Here is a 20920-nt window from a genome sequence, read left to right on the forward strand (position 1 = left end):
TAATGGTATCTCATTGCTATTTTATCTGCATTTCCCTGCTGACAGGATGTGGAGCATATTTTCATATGTTCATTGCCATTTGCATATTTTCTTTGATGAAATGTCTGTTAAGGTCTTGAACATGTTTTTCAGTTGAGTTATTTGCTTTCTTATTTTTGAGTTTTAAAAGTTTTTTTTGCCTATCGTATTATTTATAAGTTATGTTTTTTTGCAAATATTTTCTCTCAGGCTGTGATTTGTCTTTTTATTCTCTTGATATATTTTAGAAAAGAAATTCAAGCTGGGCATGGTGGTACGTGCATATAATTTCAGCTGCTCAGGAGGCTGAGGCTGGAAAATAGCATGTTCAAAGCCAGCCTCAGCAATTTACGGAGGCCCTAAGCAACTTAGTGAGACCCTGTCTCTAAACAAAAATATAAAAAGGGCTGGGGATGTGGCTCAGAGGTTAAGTTTCCCTGGGTTCAATTTCCAGTACCAAAAAAAAAAAAAAAAAGTAATTCAAAAAGGTGGGTTTTAAGGGGAAGTCCCACCTAGCATAACACTTATGAACATAAAAATGTATGAATATTAATTAAAATACTAGCATACTAAATCTAACAAATTTTAACAATAAATATTAACAAAATTAGTTTTGTTTAACTTTCAAAAATCTACTAATACAGTTTAATCTAAAACAATCATCCTGGTAGTTGGAAGAAAAAAAAATTAATTGATATTATTTAATACCCATTTGTGTATTAGAATAAAACTCACCTAGATTGACACATGATCTTTACCAAAAGCTCAGTTAATGCTGAAACATTAATGTTTCTGTACACCAGTCCTTTTGGATTCACTTTCCTCAGTTTCAATTGCCATGGTCAACTGTGATGCAAAAATGTTAAACAGAAAATTCCAGAAGTAAACAATTTTATTACAATACATTGTTAAAATTGTTCTATTTTATTATTAATTAGTGATAATCTTACTATGCCTAATTTATAAATTGAACTTTATTATAGGTGTGTAATTACAGTAAAAAGCACAGCATATATAGGAGCTAGTGCTCTCCATAGTTTCAGTCATCCCCCAGGGCCTTGGAATATATGCCCTTGGATAAGAGGGACTACTGTGTGTGGAGCAAAGGAAGGATATCATTTGTCATCACTTAAAAAAAAAGAACAACCAATAAGTAGTTAAGAATTAGGAATAAACTAGATTATCATCCATAGACTATATTATTTTTATATAGAAAACTCACAAAACTAGACAAAATATTTTGGATACAAAACAAAATCAATATTTTTGATGTATTTCTATTGAATGTATTTCTATTACACAACTGGAAAATGTAATATAGCAAATTTTATGTCTAATATCTGTACATATTAAAAAGTATTAATACATACTAAGAAAGATTTATATAAATGTTGAATTATATCAATATATGCCTCAAAAATCTCAGTAACATAACACTGTCAAGTTTTCCCAAGTTAAATTTAATGTGATTCCACCAAAAGTCTCAACAGTGTCTTAGTGGGACTAGACAAGCAGATCCTAAACTTTACAATAATGAGCAAAATGTCAAGAATAGCTAAAGCAATTTCAAAGAAAAAGCACCAGTTTGAGGGACTTGCCTTGCCAAATACCAGCACTTTAATAATTCTGTAATAATTAATATGATGTTGAATTTTACTGGGTCAGGAATAGGCATATAGCTCAAGGAACAAAATAAAGAACCCAGAAACTTGAAACATGTGATGACAATATCCCTATGCTATTTAGAAAATTGTTATAATCCATCCAATGTTATATCCAATTGTTTTATAATAATATCAATGTTATGATACTACACTTGATCTTAGCCAAAAGGCCGAGAAGCGATATATATCAATGTTATGGATAATTGAACGTGTAAATTAATAAAGAAAGGATTCTCCTTTGCAAAATAAATTTCACTGTGTATATTTAAGGTATATAGCATGATATCGTGAGATAAACATGCATAGTAAAAATTATTGTAGTGAAACAAATGAACATACCCATCATCTCACATAGTTACCCATTCTTCTTAAGTTTGTTTGCTTTTGTAACAAGGGCAGATAAAGTCTACATTTAGCAGGACTCCCAAATACAGACAGTAATCCTCTTGTTGTATATTAGGTCTTTAGGCTCCTTCGTCTAACATATCTGCTAATTTATGTTTTTGGAATCTCCCTATTTCCTTCCTCTCCATTCCCTTTCTGCTTCTGATAAATACAGTTTTATTTTCTTTCTTGAATGGATTCTTCTGGAAGCCTTCTACTGATGACCCAGACATAACCTCCTGGAACTTCTAGCAGCTAGAAATGACCATGAAAATTTGGTTCTACACAAGCTTTTTCATCACAGACTGTAATAGGCCATACAATGGGTCATAGACCTTTAATGTTTTAGAAGAAAACATGGAACTAAATCAGAATAGTCTATGACAGGGTGTATAGATATAGGTACAAATGTATAAAATTCATCTAACAAAATCCATCTGTTTTAAGCAAACTTGTTTTCCCTCTTGAAATTGGGACCTACCTTGCATCAGTAGTGCCTTTACCCTGTGTCTTAATATGTACTTTACAGATTTTTTTCCTTTCTTTAGAAATCTAAAATAAATGGTGCCTTAGAACCATTGTCTTCTGAAATATATGGGCTTCTCCTTCCTCCTGTCTTACTTTTTTTCAGATAAGAGCATTTTCATCTAGTCTACTGTTCCTTCTCATAGTCTTTCAAGGATATTAAATGCTCAGATGGGATGGGACTGATTTCACTTGAGACTTCATTAGTTGGGGGTCATTCTGAACCCACATATGTTATCCTCTTTGTACAGTATACCTGGATTTTTTTTTCAAAGCTTCATCTGTTCCTGGATGCACATTCTTATTCTGTGGAACACATATTCCATTGGGACTTGGACTTGCTGGTACTTCTTGATGACTGAGCTTCACTGTTTTTTATTTTAATTTTTTCTCTCTGGTGGTCCATTTCTTCCTTCTCTGTGGTTGGCCCAGACACTCTCCCTTTCTTGATTATGGTTGAGCCTCTCAAGCTCAGTGGTGGTGCTCATTGCTTCAGGGCAAGCTGAGGAGTTTATCCTGAAACTGGGATCAGAGGGATCTCATTCCAGGGCATGCAGCTCTTTGCAGATACAAGATACAGTGAGGCACTACATGGGACCCCAAGGATGTGGAGAAGGGAGAGTTCCAAGTTCATACCCACATGATCCACCTATGCCCTGTGGAATCTCCCACTTTATGCTTCCCCTGCATCTGAAAGAATTGTTTGTCATCCCCTAAGGCTTGGACCCCTGAACCCTATTTGGCACAGCCACCCTCAGTTTTTCCCCAATCCCCTTTCTAGCCTCACTACTTAGATACTGTTTTTCTCACCCATGGTCTAGGGAAACAGAAGTTCCTGAAGCCTCCATCATTTAATTTTATCCCCAGGAATGTGATAAGATCATGTCCCCTTCTAGAAGCATGGCGGAAATTTGTAGCATCTCTGCCCATCTCTAGAGTCTGTGTAGGGGCCTTTCCTCCTGACCGCTCCCCTAAGGACAGAACCTGTATCCTGAGTATCTGAGTTAAATTTGCCCTCAGTGAGTGTCCCCTTTGGGGTTGTTGGTGAGACTCAAAGGTCTCTTTACACCAAGATGGCACTCTGGTCATCTCTGGCTGGAGGAGGATGAAGGCAGCCAGAGGAAGGCAGCACTCGAGGAAACCTAGGGACCAGGTTGGGCATCCTCAAAACTCTATGGATGCCTTGTGTCTTCCGGTAGTCAAGGAAAAAAAAAATATATGTATATATATGTATATATATATACATATATATATATACACACACATATATATATGTATATATATATACACACACACACACATATGCCATTTCAAACTATTTAATATAGAAAATTTCAAATATACACAAAAGCAGAGAGGAATGAAGTGATTCCCTTTGGACCAATCCTCATCTCTGTGGTTATCAGATTTTCCCAGCAGGAAGGCTTCAAGATCACATGGCACTGTGATTGCTGTGTTCTGGCATCTGTTGGACATTTCTGTGTGCAAAAGGCCAGGCTGTGCAGCAGACTGTGGACTTTGTGGCCACCCACAAAATGAGTGGCTTTAGTCACTTATATTTCAGAAAAATCTCATTATTTGTCTTGGAGAGCTATGTTCAAACTCAGTGTTTTGCAACAAGGTCCCTTTTCAAGTCAATCTTATCTGCAGCCCTTATGTTCAAAACAGATAAAGTACTTTTAGCACACATCTGTTACATGAGTTCACTTTTGTATTATTTATTGATAAAATCAACTTGCCTATGGGAAAGAACATTTTAACTGCTGTCATGTATATTGATTTTCGAGTTTTGATAACAATTGCAATGTCACAATCCCATGTATCTCAGTATTCTGTATGGATGAACAATACTTTGAAATCATGGAGTCACACAGGTAAGCTGTTGCTAATGGCAACAGTTTTTTAATCTTGTTTTAACCTATTCCCCTTGTGGTCTTAAAAATCTCTTCACTTAAATTGGAATAAATGCTTGGAGAAAAAGCTCGTAGAAAATTTTTTTTTCCCAGAGTTGGATCATTGATCTAACAGATGCTCATAGTATTTATTATAAATATAAAAACCAGGAAAGAAACCCAAGCCTAAAATACACAAAATTTTGTATCCTGTGGCATGGCATCAGACCACACTTTCTGTTGTTGCTGCCAAGGACCATTGTCAGTGGCAGAACACATGCCAAGTCTGGTGTAGATTCACTGTTATGTAACTATAGACACAAACTTGCATTTTTTAAAAGAGTAATGCAAAACTGAAATCTCATGTGGTGAATCATTTACAAGAAATTCAAATATGTTGTACATTCATGGCAAGAGAAATTCAGTTTATCTCTCACCCAAAGGGGAATAAAGTGACCCATAAATTAATATTGGTAATCTCTGAAAAGTTAAAACTTTATGTATAATCATTTGATTGCATGGACCTTAATTCGTATTTTAAAAATTCAAAGAAAAGAAAATATTGGAATCAAGCATTTGCAGAAATCTCAAAAGACTTCCATAGCATGTTAGGGTCCCAGAGAACCTAGTTTGAAAACCATGGTGCTATTCTGAGTACATTTTTGAAGGTTTCCATTTTTAGCTATTTTATGCCCAGTTATGGTTTCTGATATGACTCATTAACTCAGTCAGATACAGACTACAATCAAGCAAGAATATTTACATCCTTATCCTACTTCCTCTCTGTCTTTCCTTTCTGGTGTTTGGATGTTACGAGGTGGATATGTTCTTTATTGTCTCAGTGGATAATTCTTATATGTCAACTGAACCTCCGTCACTCCCTCCTTTTCTTCCTTTAAAATTCCTCATATTTATCATATTCAAATCATGACTTTCTTATATACTTTTTTCCTTCAGCTTCTGGTTCCTGTTATTCTTATTTTAAGATTGTTTTTAATATATTTTAAATCAAATCCATGATGTTTTCCAGCCTGTTATTTCTTCTGTCTCTTGCTCTGCATCTCCATTTCCTCTGAGAAATCCCTAATGTCTCTCATTGGGACTCTCTGTTCCTGGGCTCGTGTCTGGATTGTTGTGGTGATCCTGACCTCTGTCCCCAGGTTTTGTCTAAAAGTTTGTTTCTTCTTTCTCAGTTTCATCCTCATTTTTCTGAAGCTGACCAAGGACACATATGTGGGAGAAAGCTCTTTGAGGCTTCAGCATTCTTGAAAATGCCTTTCTTTGCCTTCATGCTCGAATGGTTTTTTTTCTGCTCTGGAAATTTTTCTTTGTGTGATTTCTTTGGTAATTTTCTCCCTCCCACTCTCCTGTTGTCTCTGGATGGACCTCTGTTCGTGACTGGAGCTCTCCTGGCCTTGTCCTTATGAGGTGCATCATTTCTGTCCTACTTGTCATCTCTGATTTTTATCAGCCAAACCTCCAAATATTTATTTAGAAAATTATTTCATCAATTTTAGCTTCAATTTCCATATTGCTGTTTTCCTAATTGCAATATCCTCTTGAATTTGGGGGGAGAATATTATATTTTTAAAGAAGTAATTTTGTATTCTTTTCATGGACAGATCTCTTTGGATTTTTAAAAGATGTTTATCCTTGATTGTAAATCTCATGTAAAGACTGATCACAAATATGTAGTGGCTGTGAGTTTTCTCCTGAGAGGACCAAGGCATAGAAAAGGCTCACTGAGCCTCTGTCCATGTGGGCAGCCCTTACTAGAAGTTTTCCGGTCATCAAAATGAGGGGCAATTTGACTCTGTGGAATGAGCATCTTTTTTTGCCTAGGTTTTCTTGAGGCAGTTTATTATTATTTATAGGTAGAAGGACTGTGTTTTAACAGTACCCAGGATTTATTTTAATCACTATGGTAAGACATATAGATACAGAACTGACTGTTGCTAAGGAAGAAGATTTTATTCAAAGTTTCCTAACAGCAAGAATCATAACTCACCCCTGAGTCAGGGATACAGGGGGAAGTGCTGGATTGATTATAAGGCAAAGAAACCAGGGAAAATGTAGATAGATAGGAGCTTTCATTGTGTTTTTTCCAGGGAAGGAAGAGGTCAGGCAGAATAAGCAGGTTTGTAATGGGCTGATTTGAATAATTTCACATCCCTGGGGTGGTTAGGGCTGGTGGATAGTGACCCCCCAAGTGTGAGAGCCTGATAGAATGGGAGTTGAGATGTAGGCTCTGGATTGATTGATTTATATTTGAAAAGAGCTCTTGAAGACTTGTTTACTGTTTCTAGGAATTGACTAATCCCAGGAGGGGCAGTTCCTCCAGGTCAGCAAGGCCTCAGATGTGAAATGTCGGAAAATAGAAAAGCAAGTCATGGTTAATTTAGGTCTTTACTTTTAATCCTTTTTTCCCCCTTTTAGGGGTGTGTGTATGTGTGGGTGTGCACAGGCCTGTGTGTGCATTTATCTAAGTTGTCACCGACAGGGGAGGGTCTTGGGGCACATTCATCTAAAACTTGTGCTAAATTTGCTATCTTTCCCTACCCCCACCTTCATCATTACCAGCTGTGGACCAGAGCCCTTTTGGGGTTCTGTGTCCAGCTCCCTCCTGCACCTGCAGTTTCAAACATATGGAATACATTTGTTAATCCTCAGCAAGTATTGGGCCCCTTTGAAGAGATTGGAAGTAAAGCTTTGAACATAGAAGGTCACAATCCCTGTCCTGTGAGGTGGACAGGGTGGCCACATGCACCTATGTTCCTTATCTCCTGTGGATATGTTGAGATTTTTTTTTCCATCTACAGGTGTTCTCCTTAATTGATTTTAGGTACCTGGTTACAAACAGGAGCCCCTAGAAAGCTGCTACTGTTCTGACCAGGGGCTCAACTAATCTAAGTGCACTGAGGAATCGACAGCCTCATAGCACTGGCTCACAAAACTCCATTTTCTGTTTCTAGTGCTGATGAGAGGTTTGATGCCACATTCCACACCAATGTCTTGGTGAATTCTTCTGGACATTGCCAGTATCTTCCTCCAGGTAAGACCCATTTTCTTTGTCTTCTTCCAGTTGAAAAATTTAAACAAGTAAATTAAGCAAATATCAGCCCAGTTGATGGCCCACCTGAGGGTCAACTGGCTCTTATATGCATTCTACTTCCTCCTCTTACTTTCTCTCTGTGTTTTCAGTGCCCCCTCAAGACTGCCATCTTTCTCTTTTTTCTTGGAATCCTGGCTCAGGTGGTCTTTGCCAGCATGTGTCGGGTGTTCTTACTTTCTGCCATGTGCTCTGAAAAGTCAGTTCAGTCCATAATTAAAGCAAGCCTTCCTTGTTGGGTAATCTCCAAGTCTCTTTTCTACCCATAATCCAGATAATCAGGTCCTTTTGTCTCCATTTCAACATGTAAGTCAGATAAACATGCCCTTTCTTCCCTGTTGTGACCCACAAGTCTGATATCCAAACCATTTTTCCTCCCTTTCAACCCACAAATCAGACAATCAGGTCCCCTTTCCTCCACTTTGGTCCTCCACTTTCCTCGACTTCCTGTCTTGGCAGGTGTTCCAGGTGTTGGGGGAGATGGTGGGAGTGCTGCATGGTGCATTGAGTTCATGCATTCAAGAGCACTCATGGGTTAGATGTTAGGTTCAGTGCTTTCTAGGGAGCTCATTACTGACTTGTTCCTGGACTCGTTTTTTCTCCTTTTCAACTTTCTCATGGTGAGACACTTTCTGGGATTGACCTCCACCCCCCATCCCCAAACCCACTATTTCTTGGGACTTATAAGGCCCTAGGCTGTTCATTGAGTTATCCACAGCTTGGTAAATTCAGATTTTTCGGCCTTGAGGCACAATGTGGATTGTTTTAGCATATGAATATTAACCAATCTTAGGTTCAGCTTTTAGAACTTCTTTTTTTTTTTTTTTTAACATATTCTTTTCAAGGATTTTCTCCTATACTAACTGTCTGGTTTACTTAACTGCCTACTCAAAAGGAACCTGCAATTATCTCACGACCAGCGTGCACACACTCACACCACCCACACACAACCACACACACATCACATATTCTCACATCACACACACAGACACACACACACACATACACCCCTTCAACAGTCTCTCTTACTCATTCCACTGCACACACAGCAAAGTCAGCTTTGCTTTTTGGGTTGTTGTTTACATGCTCTTTCTGTTAGCTGATGATAAACATCCTCTAGACAGAATCTGTGTTTGCTCACCTTAGAATCCTTGGCTCCTCAACCATGTGAGGCCCATGTGAATGAATGAGTGACTGAATCTATCAATAACATACACCTCCCTGTAATATTTGTATAGATTGAAGAAATCCAGCTTTTCAGGTTTTCTGTCTCAACACAACTGTTCTTGGGCAATTCCCCCCATTTTTCCTACCCCAGCCTTTCCTTCTGACAGTGGGTCCTCTGTAGACTGGCTGTGGAATGCCTTCCAGCACATCTGAGTTCCTTTTCACCAGGCCTGCAAGTTACAGCTTCTGTTATGAGTGCCATTATCAGGGCCATTTTAGAAGATGGTGTCCAGTAGTCTCCAGGGTAGAGGAACATGTTGCTGCAAATTGTTCTTAGGACTGAGTTTATCTTCAGCTACCAGGGCAGCACTCTGGACCCTCAAATCCTCTGAACGCAACAGACCCTGTGAGACTCCATCCTATGACCCTTCCTCAGTGGCCTTGGGAGTCTGGTCAGGATGGGACACATTGTGTTGTGACCTGGGACAATGTCTTACACTGGAAGGAAGGGTACAGAACTCCCTGTGCCTTGGGGTCATGTAGGGCTGGTTCGGGGACACTGCTCTGCCCCTGCTTAGTGATGTTTAGTGATACATGGGTATAAAAGAGTGTTTTGGGTGTGGGTTTTGAAATAGAGACTTGATTATAACGTGACTTTTCCTGCTTCATTTTATGCATTTATTTTTAACATCTTTATGGAGGTAGAATTTACATATCATACATTTTAAGTACATGATTCAATGATTTTTAGTAAATTTAGAGTTGTGCAACCATTACCACAGTCCCATTTTAGAGCATTCCCTTCACTCCACAAAGATCCCTTTTGCCTATTTGCAGTTAATCCCCACTCCCACAGCCAGCCCCAGGCAACCACAGATCTGTTTTCTGTGTCTTTCTTGGATTTTTTCATAGAAATGGAATTGTATAGTTATAGAATGTTTTAACTTGCAAATAGTCTGGGTTTGGGGGAATCCACACTACTAATGGAAGGGGAGTGTCAGTTAAGACTTCCAGACTCCTATAAACATTTGAAATAATGCTGCAAATCATGTTTAGAGGACCTTAAGGGGGCAAATAATTTATTATCTGTTCACAACTTGGCTGTGAGTTGAAGTCTGGGTTTTCAAGGCACTTTGAGTCCCTTCCTCCCTATGGTCTTTATTTAACTCAATAGTTGACATTTACAGAGTACCTGCCTTTCCCCACCAGCAGTGGGACACTTAAGCCATTCATGCCTTCTAGTGTTGCTCAATCTTCTCTGAGCAGGGAAGAGAACAGGGCATAAAAATAAAACTAGAATGAGTTTATCTGATTTCATCTTCATGACCTTCTGGGAAATTCACTTTCAACTTACCAGAGCCTGAACTTCCTCTTTCAGTGGAAACCCTTTCTTGTATTCAAGCACTCTTTCTTGGGCTTACACCTGTCAGGTTTTGTTGTATTTTTTATTTTTTTTTTATTGTAGATGGACACAATATCTTTACTTTATTTATTTTTATGTGGTACTGAAATCGAACCCAGTGCTTCACATGAGCTAGGCAAGCGCTCTACCACTGGGCCATAACCCCAGCCCGTTGTTGTATTCTTCATCTAGAATCCTCCACATTTATTTCTAGGTAATCAAATATTTTCCCAATTGGTTATCTAAATAAAATGGCTTCCCAGACCAAACATACCCACACAGAAATACATGCCCCCATACTTTAGATTCTTGAGCATTTTTATTAATTCCTCTGAGGGTTTTTTTTAATGTTCTTTATTTTTCTCCTACTATTGAGTCTGATGCACAGAGCAAACACAAGTTTATAAAACTAATTTCTTTGCACAGAAAGCCCTGAGAAGTCTTCTTCAACAGAAGCTGTCATGGTTTTTGAATTTCAAAAGACAGTGAAGCTTTAGGTGAGCTGCTTGTCTAGAGGTTTGCAAGATAGATTGATAGATCGATAGATTGATCAATTGATAGATAGATAGATAAAATATATACAATTTTTTCTGGGTAGGTTTAGAAGCAGTTTGAAGGTGCAACATGGTCTAGAGGGACTGCTGTGTATTTTGAGTCCATCTCAGTTGTCTTCCACTTCAGCCTTCTGGTTGTTTCCATCACCAACACAGGCATATTCAAGAGCTCCTGCTATATTGATGTGCGCTGGTTCCCCTTTGACGTGCAGCATTGCAAACTGAAGTTTGGATCCTGGTCTTATGGAGGGTGGTCCTTGGACCTGCAGATGCAGGAGGCAGATATCAGTGGCTATATCCCCAACGGAGAATGGGATCTCGTGGGTAAGCCCAGCAAAGACACAAGACTTGCAGCCTGGAAAAAAACCTGCTTTCTTCCTGTTGAAGTTTAAAAGTTAGGGATTTTCCACTGACCTTTCCAGTGTGAGCATTTTTTGAACTCTGCAGCATTCTTCATCATTTACTGAGAGCTATAGGATGAGAAACCAACAACAATGAGTAAATCTAACACTTTCAGGAGGAATTTGCAGCTTGGTGAGGACATGTTTAAACAAGTCAGTGCTGGTGACATCTTCAAGTCCATGCCATTGCTAAAATATGATTGCACAGCAACTTTCAATCAACAGTGTGAGTGTCATAAATGAGGTCCAGATAAAGTAAAAACAGTTTTATACAGTAGCAAAACACATTTACAAATACTGGGAAACGGGTTTGGCTACGCACTAAACAAGTCTGCTTAGGGACAGTTGAGCTTGGGGTTTATAACAAGAAGTGGGTATAAAAGCTTAGCATTTTGGGGAAAAGATCAACAAGATTGAGGCAACTCTGGTAGTTGGAAATGGATGCAAATCAGGGTGATCATAAATTTCATAGTCCATTGGATTGTCCAGCTCAGGAGGCAAACTGGTCATTGTAGCATTCCTCGAATCTTGCAAGGAATTGTTAGATTTTGAAAAAATCGTTCCTTCTGTAAGATTCAGTTCTCAACATGAAATTTATCTCGCAATCTACCCCGTCAGCAAATCTCTAAGACTCAGAAAAACATTTTTTTTTTTACTACTCTGCAGTCATTTTCACTTTTATTTTATCAACAGCCATTTAAAATGGAAAAGCAATGTAGTTAAAATTCACTTAACACTGAATATGCATTCTGAAATGCTTTGTTGCATGATTTTGTCATTATGCAAGCATCATACACTGTACATACACAAACTGAGACAGCTATAGTTCAGTAGGTGATATAAAACTGAAGCACATTTTTTATCAATTTCTTTTTTATTTGTTTGCTTTTTGGTGCTGGGGAATCAAACCCAGGGCCTCATGAAAGCCAAATGGATACTCTACCACTGAGCCACATCCCCAGATTCACTTGTTTCATCTTTGACAGAAGCATCATTATGTGGCTCATGACTATAATTACTTTTATAATGATAAAAATTGAAAGTGCATCATTTATTCTTATGTACTTTTATGTACTTATAATCCTTCAAAAGAATATTTACCCATTTGCTTAAGTATCACTGAGATACCTTAAAACAATTTTATAACAAGCCAGCAAGGGTTTGTTCAAACATCAGTTACCAAGATTTTTAGCACTTAGCAAACTCCAGGGCTATGCTTGTGTGTGGTATATACATGGAAACAAACACAGTAATTATGTTTTCAAATGATAGTTCCTTTTCTCCTCCTCCCCATGCAGGAATTCCAGGCAAAAGGAGTGAGAAGTTTTATGAGTGCTGCAAAGAGCCATACCCGGATGTCACCTACACGGTAACGATGCGCCGCAGGACACTCTACTATGGCCTTAATCTGCTCATCCCTTGTGTGCTCATCTCAGCTCTGGCCCTGCTAGTGTTCTTGCTCCCTGCAGACTCTGGGGAGAAAATCTCCCTTGGTAAGTGCCCATATCTTTGGCAAGAGTCTGAGACTGGAGGCCCTTTGTTTAGGTCAGCTCTGTAGGGTTCACTGTGGATGGTACAGGGATGTATTTTGGGGTCCCAAGGGCCTGCCTGACTTATTCTTCATGAACCTCTTAGACCAAAGCAGCTCCAGAATATCATAGGCTCCTGATTTGTGCTCCAAACTGGATGGATGTACCCTCCTGAGAATAACACAGGATCCTGGAATCCTCTGATCCTACAAAGAGTATGGATTCACCCATGGAGGGACCAGCTAGTTGGATTATGCCCAGAAGTGCCTGTGCTTTCTCCATGGTGGCAACAAGTTAGCCTTCATTGTGGACAGGGAAGAGTTTAGCTTGGTTTCGGCTTGCATTTGTCTATTGTTGTATGCAGCATAATTCCTTACAGTTGCTTCCATATGAAGATAAGAAAAGTAAAACTTTGAATGGTGAAATGACTTTTTAAATATCTCAAAGAATTTCTCAGTATCTCAGTCCATCAATCACAAACATTTAAACTTCTGAGTACAAGTTCAGAACATTACATAACTTATCTAAGATCACACAGCTAGTAAATGGCAGAGTCAAAACCTGAAACCAGGCCTTCTGACTGCAAGGTTTCTTTTTCCCACTATGTGGAGGTACCTCTCAATAATATTGTGGTAAAGAAACTGACAGATAATTGTTTTGTGATGATTCCTCCAAATTTCTGATTCCGAAACTTGTCTTTGTCAGAGATTCTTTTGGGACTTTGACAGGTGATAGAGATTTTCCTCCAGAAAAAAATTTAAATGCACATATGTAAGAAACCATCTGTCCCAAGGCCTTTCCCCAGCAACTCCTTAATTCTTTGAAACTCAGGTTAGATGACCCGATTACTGGTAGAGGGAATTTAGAACTTGTTGCCTGTTTTGTCTAAGGATCTTCTGTGTGTTTGTTTTAGGGATCACAGTTTTACTGTCTCTAACTGTCTTCATGCTGCTTGTAGCAGAGATTATGCCCGCAACATCTGATTCAGTGCCATTGATAGGTAAGTCAAGAGTCAGGCTCCTTTCTAGAACTACAGATTTAGAGAGTCCCTAGCATTTCCCAGTAGATGCAAAGAGTAGAAATGTGTCCTTCATGCCCTGAAGAGCTGTATCGCTCCCTCATCTATTGCCTCTGTTCACTTGGGCCCAAATAGTGGGAAGAGGATATTCAACTGTGTGGTTAGGCTTTAAGTTACTGAAATGGCTAGGAGTGGTGGTGTGCCACTGTGGTGCTAGTACTCAGGAGGCTGAGGCAAGAGGATCACTTGAACCCAAGAGTTCAAGACCAGCAAGGGCAACATAGTGAGACTCCCATCTCAAAGAAAAAAACATGCAAAATTGCCTATTATGCCACTTATTATAAATTCTTCCACTTATTATTGCTTTGAGGTCAAAGATTTTATTATTAGAGATTCATTATTTTAGCTGAGACCTTGTTTGTCTACAAATCTTTTGTTACAAAGGGAGAAACATACAATTTAACTCTTAGTCATTGTTTCCAGGAATAACTCAGGGTCTCCATATAATAAATATTTGGGGGAAATATATGTTTTGCCCAAGACAGGTATGAGGTATGACCTTCTGCTCGGGGAGGAATGACAGGTGCTTTGCACCTTCCTGTATGGAAATAAATGTAACCATACAAAAGGATACCCAGTTTAGTGGTTAGAATTAGATACTCTCACTACTGCAGCTGGGGTTCTATTCCTTGTCAGGGAAGCAAATCCTCCAACTCAGTTGTGAGGTTGCAAAGCAGCATTCTGCCAGCACCTATTAGGTTTATTATGGGAGGTGCCACTCCTATACGGTGATGGAAAGTCAGGTCTTTGGGTTCTAGGCTGCCTGCTTCCCACCAGGGGTGTGGGCAGTGGGCTATAGGCCTGGCCCAGACAGCCAGTCACTGACAGTAAGAGAGCGAGGTCTGCACACTCCTCCTGTGACTTTCAGTGCTCCTGGGGCCTCAGGTCTCACCCTGTGTCTGTTCTCTTCACAGCCCAGTACTTTGCCAGCACCATGATCATTGTGGGCCTCTCTGTTGTGGTGACAGTGATTGTGCTGCAATATCACCACCATGACCCTGATGGGGGCAAGATGCCTAAGTGGGTATGTTCTTCTCACTCCCATGGGGTCAGAGCCCTCCCTAAAGCAGAGTTTTCATATGGTTTATCTGTTTTAAAAACCAGCCCCCAAATTAGCACTCCAAAACAAATGGGTCTGTTTTTCATATGACTTCACCTCTCTGACTTCAACCTCTTTTCAGAGAGTGTAGTTATGGTGAGTGTGCCTCTTAGTATCCATCCTATGACAGTGTTTTAACCTGACATCCCAGAGCATGGCTCACATACTGGCTGCCTGTGTATTTTGCTAACAGAGTGTTTCTAAAAACTATTATTTTGCATGGACAAATTGGAGAATTTTGCAACAGTAGAAAGCAACTGATGACACAGACACTTAGCAACATGGTTAGGGCTTCACAACAGAATGAGCTATACAAAAACATAGCTACCCTTCCGTATCTGCAGAAAATTGATTTCAGGATTGCCTGTAGATAACAAAATCTTTTAGATTTTGTTTAGAGAATAATGGAAAAAGAAGTCTGTACATGTTTAGTACAGATGCAGTTATTTTCTCAATGTTGGTCAAATCCATGGATGTGGAACCCGCAGATATAAAGGGCCCAAGTGTACATACACTTAACACACATAGAAACATAATCTAATGGAAACCCTATAATGTAAAGGTAGATAGGTTACTAGTAGAGAAAGGAAAGGGGATGGAAAAAAATGGAATACTTGATTAGAACTGAGCCAGGGCCAGGAGTTTCCCCATGTCACCAGAACAAAACCTGAGTTTTTCACCTCCCATGCTCATGTGAACCCTGCAGACCTTCCTGATCTTCCTGTCCAGAGTGTTTAGTCTAGGATGGAAAAATCTCTTCTGTCCCCAAAAGAACCTGTCTCTAGAGATCCATTAGTTTGTATTTAAGCCCAGAAGAGAGTCTAGGAATCATCACCATGCTAAATGTAGCATAAAGTATGAGATGCATTTATATACTCTCCAGGAACAGAAAGTTTCTGGGCTTTCTAAGAACATTCAATGTGCAATAGTTCATAGTTACCTACAAGTTAACTAAGGGAAGATCACTTTTTAAAAATATCGGGCTTGCAAATTTACTGTTTCCCCTCAAGTTCCTTTTCATGTACACTCTTCTCATATACTTAGTAAAAACTCACCTGTAACTTATAGTGCCAACAGCAGTGTCACTCAACCTAAAATGATGATGCCTCCTGCACAGGTCACATTGCTACCATATGTGAGAGTTGTTTTGAGAAGTGCCCATCCCCCTTTAAAAAATGGGATACATTTGCACATATGCAACTACATTCTCATCTGACTTTCTTATATATTTGACACACTTGGACAAGATGCCAGGACAGATATGAGAGTAGGCTTCTAGTTTATTTTTTGTCTGTCTGTCTGTCCATCTTTCTGTTTGAAGCAGATGATACATTTAGATACATTTACCTGTTTCAAAAAGTGTATATCATATTAACACTATACCTAAGAAAATTGAGCTCCCATTTCCACCCTTCACCCTGCTCCCACCACCAATATTGAAACATTTAAATGAATTCCTTCTTTTTTCCTTTTAGTGTTTGTTTATGAAAATATGAACACTTCTTAATTAGTTTTTCAACTGATGTGGAGATAAGGGAATGAAACACAGATGCAAAACCATTTTTAATGACCTGATAGCACTATGCTCTTTTGAAAAATCTTAATTAAAAGCATATGCTAATTTTTCACCTCTTAGCATAAGAGCTTGTTAAAACCAATTGGCTACAAATGAAATATAAAGTGTATACATTTCATTTTTATATAGCATACTATGTTTTTCTTTTCTTCCATGTGTTTTTAAAACATAAACAGCCTCCGAGGGACTCTTACAATGATCTGTTGCTATGAAGAAGATACTGCTGAGTGCAGTGGCATTATGTGACATTTGCACAGTCAGAAACAAAACTATAACCTAACAGAAGAGGTCACGAGCACAGTTTGATAAGTGCCAAGAGGATAATTTCATCTTTGGAGATGCTTTGGCCTTGAAAGCTAATAATTCAGGCCATGGAATTAAAAATAGACTTGGCAATGTGGATCATATTAGCTGGATTTGTGCCTCAGGGGATGTGCAGATTCAGTCATGGCTGGAAAAGTGCCTGACCCTGCTTGGCTCTCATGTGCACAGTTGCATCTGGGTATAGTTGCACTCACTGTCGGACACCTTCCCTCAAGGTCTGATGAAGACTTTGTGGTATTTCCAAGAAGGAGTTGGGCTAAGTCACAGGAACGCTGAAAGAGCATGTAATCTCTGACTGATGAAGCTACAGAGGTCTAGGTACATTACCTGGTGTAACCACTTGCTTATTGTATGACCTTGAGCCAATTAATTAGCGTCTTGGAGCTTCATTTTATCTGTGTGTAAAATGGGAGAATTAAGCTCACTTCCTAGAGCTCTTAATGGCCCAAGTGAGATGACATGTCTCTTGAGGGCCAAATTCACCCTAAATGTTTTCACAGAGGTTTATGTTTTCCTCCTCGGCACAGATGGTAAAAAACCCTCCAGGGTCAGGAGACCTAGCCTTCCTAGGATATAGAGTGCCACCTACTGTGGAAAGCACACTGTGAAATGAAGGACTGTCTTTGAAGCTATAGTGAAAATTATTTTAGTGTTTCTTCTTCTTTTTTTAAAAATTTATTCCCTGCCCCCAGATCTTGTTTGCTTCAGTCACCTTTGATAAGATACCATAAAAGTGAATGTCAGGAAAGACTGCCCTGCAGATATGAGCTTCACAGCTTACCATCTCTATCTACATGGAGATAGACCTGCTAGGTTGTTGATGAAATTTTCTCATACTCAAAAAATGAAATAGGTATCTGGATGATTATAGAAAAAGAGCTCCCTTTTTATACACTTATCTAGGGAAACTTACAAAAATTATATAGTTATCTAGAGATGCCTACAAAAATGCTTTATTTATTTTTTCTTATTTTGGGACATTAGCTGTCTCCCCTCTTTCCAAGAGAGTTAAAAATAATATAAACTCACATGGTAATTTTTCACAAACTTCTTCAGGCACATTGGTACCAAATGTGTATAATATACTTGAGCCAGAGTTTGGCAAACTGAGACCCAGCTGGTCAAATTTAGCCCACAAACTTTAAAATACAGTGTTATTAGGAAATAGTTATACTCGTCCGTTTACCTCCTTTCTATGTTTGTTACTTCGTAAGCTGAGTAGTTGCAACAGAGATCTGTGGCCTGCAGATCTAAAAATGTACCATCTGTCTCTTTATACAAAGTTTGCCAACTCTGCTTTCAACTTTCAATCTAAGTACTTTCCCAGACATCCTTGTATTTGGTGTTCACTGTAGCTTAAGGGATCCTAAGATGAGGGGCTCTATGACTTCCTTGGTCCACAGCACATTGGTGTCTCAGGAATTTTTCCACAGAGCTCCTAGACCTGAGGAAATATTCCCCCACAGTGTCTTTATTACATAGGTTGAAACAATTTAGCTTTTATGTCTTAACATCATGAGAGCACCTGTGGGGTACGTTCAGCACATCCTCTTGAGTCTTGGGATTAGATTGGAAACCACTGTCTTCATTTTTTTGTTTCACATTGGCACTTGATTTTTTTTTCAGGGCAACTTGGAAAACCAGTGTTGCAAAGATATAATGTCATCACGAGATGTGACCATCTAATGTTGAAAGCCTGAACTATTTCAAATCAGTGGTCCTTGTGTTCAAGGGCTGTCCTTGAATGTTAAAATCTCCCAGTGCCCCTGTGATTTACAGTGGTCTTCCAGGGTGCCTTACACACAGTATGGGAGATAGAGGATTAGAGCTGAAGGTCCTTGGTTACAGATGTGTTAAGATCAGAGAGGGAAAGTGACTTTTGTTGTTTACCTATCCCAGAGGTATTCTTACCAAGCCAGGCCTCCTCTGACAAGGCTGTCTTCTTAAAGAATGCAGCATGTGTGCCCACCCCAGGGAAAAATTCAGCTCATAACCAGGGTGATAAACCTGTTATAGCTTTTATTCTCACTTCATATTTGACTAACAGTTGTTAGGCTTTGGCACTGCTTGCCCGTATAGAATCATTAGGGAGGTGATGAAACGTGTTAGCCCCAGGATCAACAAAGTCAGGCCTGTTATGTAGGATCACAGTGCTGTCAGGATCAGTTAATATCCACTTCTTGGCCTCTCTTAACATTCTCTTGTCCCCCCCCAGACCAGAGTCATTCTTCTTAACTGGTGTGCATGGTTCCTGCGCATGAAGAGGCCCGGGGAAGACAAGGTCCGCCCAGCTTGCCAGCACAAGCAGCGACGCTGCAGCCTGGCCAGTGTGGAGTTGAGTGCGAGTGCAGGGCCTCCTACCAGCAACGGGAACCTTCTATATATCGGCTTCCGAGGCCTGGAGGGCATGCACTGTGCCCCGACCCCTGACTCTGGGGTTGTGTGTGGCCGCATGGCTTGTTCCCCTACACATGATGAGCACCTTCTGCATGGTGGACAGCCCTCAGAGGGGGACCCAGACCTGGCCAAGATCCTGGAGGAGGTCCGCTACATTGCCAACCGCTTCCGCTGCCAGGATGAGAGTGAGGCTGTCTGTAGTGAGTGGAAGTTTGCAGCCTGCGTGGTGGACCGCCTGTGCCTCATGGCCTTCTCAGTCTTCACCATCATCTGCACCATTGGCATCCTCATGTCAGCTCCAAACTTCGTGGAGGCTGTGTCCAAAGACTTTGCATAACATCACCCAGTTCTATACACATAGGAAATGCACAGATAGGCAAAGTGGTTGTTGGTGAGAATTCTGTGTGGTAAACTCACAGCAGCATTAAATGTGACAACTCTGATGTATCCTTTGTGGCTGTCAATTGTCAATCCTGATGGTTACAGTTTCCTTGTTACCTTCAGTAATAGGATCTTAGTATTTTTCTCTTTGATATCTTATGCATACCACTGGCACATCATTCTGTTCAGCAGGGCCACTGTACAGTCATTTTGCCCATTTGTTCTCTTTCTGGAGAGCCATTTAGAGAGATCTTTGTGGCTCCAGACTGTCAGGGCAGGCCTGTACAGTTGGTTTTGCATGCTTGCATGTCACTTGCCATAAGGCCCACATGAAAATTCAACGAGTGCTTTTGCCTATGTACAAACCTAGATTAAAACTAACCATAATAAACCACTCACTAAATCCATTCTAATAATTGACTTGTGAAAGAAAAAAAAAAAAAGCTAAAACCGATCTGCTGGCTTTTCTGTAGTTCAACTATATATTTTTTCTCTACCAATGACAGTCGGTAGAGAGAAACAGTTGTATGCTGTTTATAGAAGAGAGTGAGACAGACACTGTTTGTGTGTGTATGTGTGTGTATCTCGTAAACTATGTTTATACCAGCTAATTTTTACAAACCTATTCTTTTGAGAAAAATCAGAGGGACTCAAGTTTGTGTCTATTGCAATATAGGACCAGACCTAGTCAAGTGTGCATGAGAGGCTGTGTCCCCTGTAGATCCTAGATGACTCCCACGCTTCTTCTGCTACCCCTGGACACTGTTCTGTTCTGCAAAATCCAAAGGACAAATAGGGTTCTGTGAGAAATACCAGCTCGAAGGAATAACTGAAGCTAAGTTACACATTTTAATGTGCTTTTTAAAAATAAGAATGTATTAGATGCTTCATACTTGTAGGAGATGATTCGTTTTAGAAGAATGTCCATCCAAATGCACACCGTAAAGTGAGCATATTATTTGGCTTTTTCTCCATGTGATAGGGCCAGGATGCAAGGACTGGGACCTCTCTGGCCCTCTGTGTAGTAAGAACTGGGGAGGGGATGGTGGCTTTCCGAGATGCCCATCAGTAGCAGTCAAAATGGAGGAGCTGTCAGAACATCAGAGGCTGCACAGCAATAAGCCCTGGTTTCTGGCTTTTGGGGATCTGCATCCTTATAGCCTGTTCACCCCAGTTTCAACACAGAAAGTTGGCTCAGGGTTAATGGGTGATTCACTGGAGATGTGTTCTAAAGACAAGAACAATTTCAATTTTTTAACCTAAGAGGGGACACCATATCCCACTGAAATTAGCAGGTAGTAATCACTATGCCTCTTCTTGTTTGTTGTTGTTTTTAATGAGATCAGAAGGTAATTCACCAAGAAAAACCTCTGTGGTTCTATTGTAGCATTCAGTAACTGCTCAGAGCTCAAAACTGTGC

The 20920-nt window shown here is 39.8% G+C and overlaps 1 protein-coding gene and 1 pseudogene across 2 annotated transcripts in view; one reads left to right on the plus strand and one right to left on the minus strand.

The window, feature by feature from the left end:
* Window positions 1–19456, plus strand: part of Chrna7 (cholinergic receptor nicotinic alpha 7 subunit) — a 104440-nt gene extending 84984 nt beyond the window's left edge. For both annotated transcript variants that reach the window (XM_027921180.2, XM_027921191.2), the window contains exons 5-10: window positions 7456–7535; window positions 10872–11039; window positions 12415–12609; window positions 13559–13645; window positions 14638–14747; window positions 18938–19456. In XM_027921180.2, the coding sequence (XP_027776981.1) occupies window positions 7456–7535; window positions 10872–11039; window positions 12415–12609; window positions 13559–13645; window positions 14638–14747; window positions 18938–19456 (1159 nt within the window). The remainder of the gene's footprint in view (window positions 1–7455; window positions 7536–10871; window positions 11040–12414; window positions 12610–13558; window positions 13646–14637; window positions 14748–18937) is intronic.
* LOC139704891 (U2 spliceosomal RNA) lies at window positions 1735–1864 on the minus strand (annotated as a pseudogene).
* Window positions 19457–20920: the final 1464 nt, after the last annotated feature.

This window comes from Marmota flaviventris, chromosome 2 (genome assembly GCF_047511675.1).
Source record: "Marmota flaviventris isolate mMarFla1 chromosome 2, mMarFla1.hap1, whole genome shotgun sequence".
Classification (NCBI taxonomy): domain Eukaryota; kingdom Metazoa; phylum Chordata; class Mammalia; order Rodentia; family Sciuridae; genus Marmota; species Marmota flaviventris.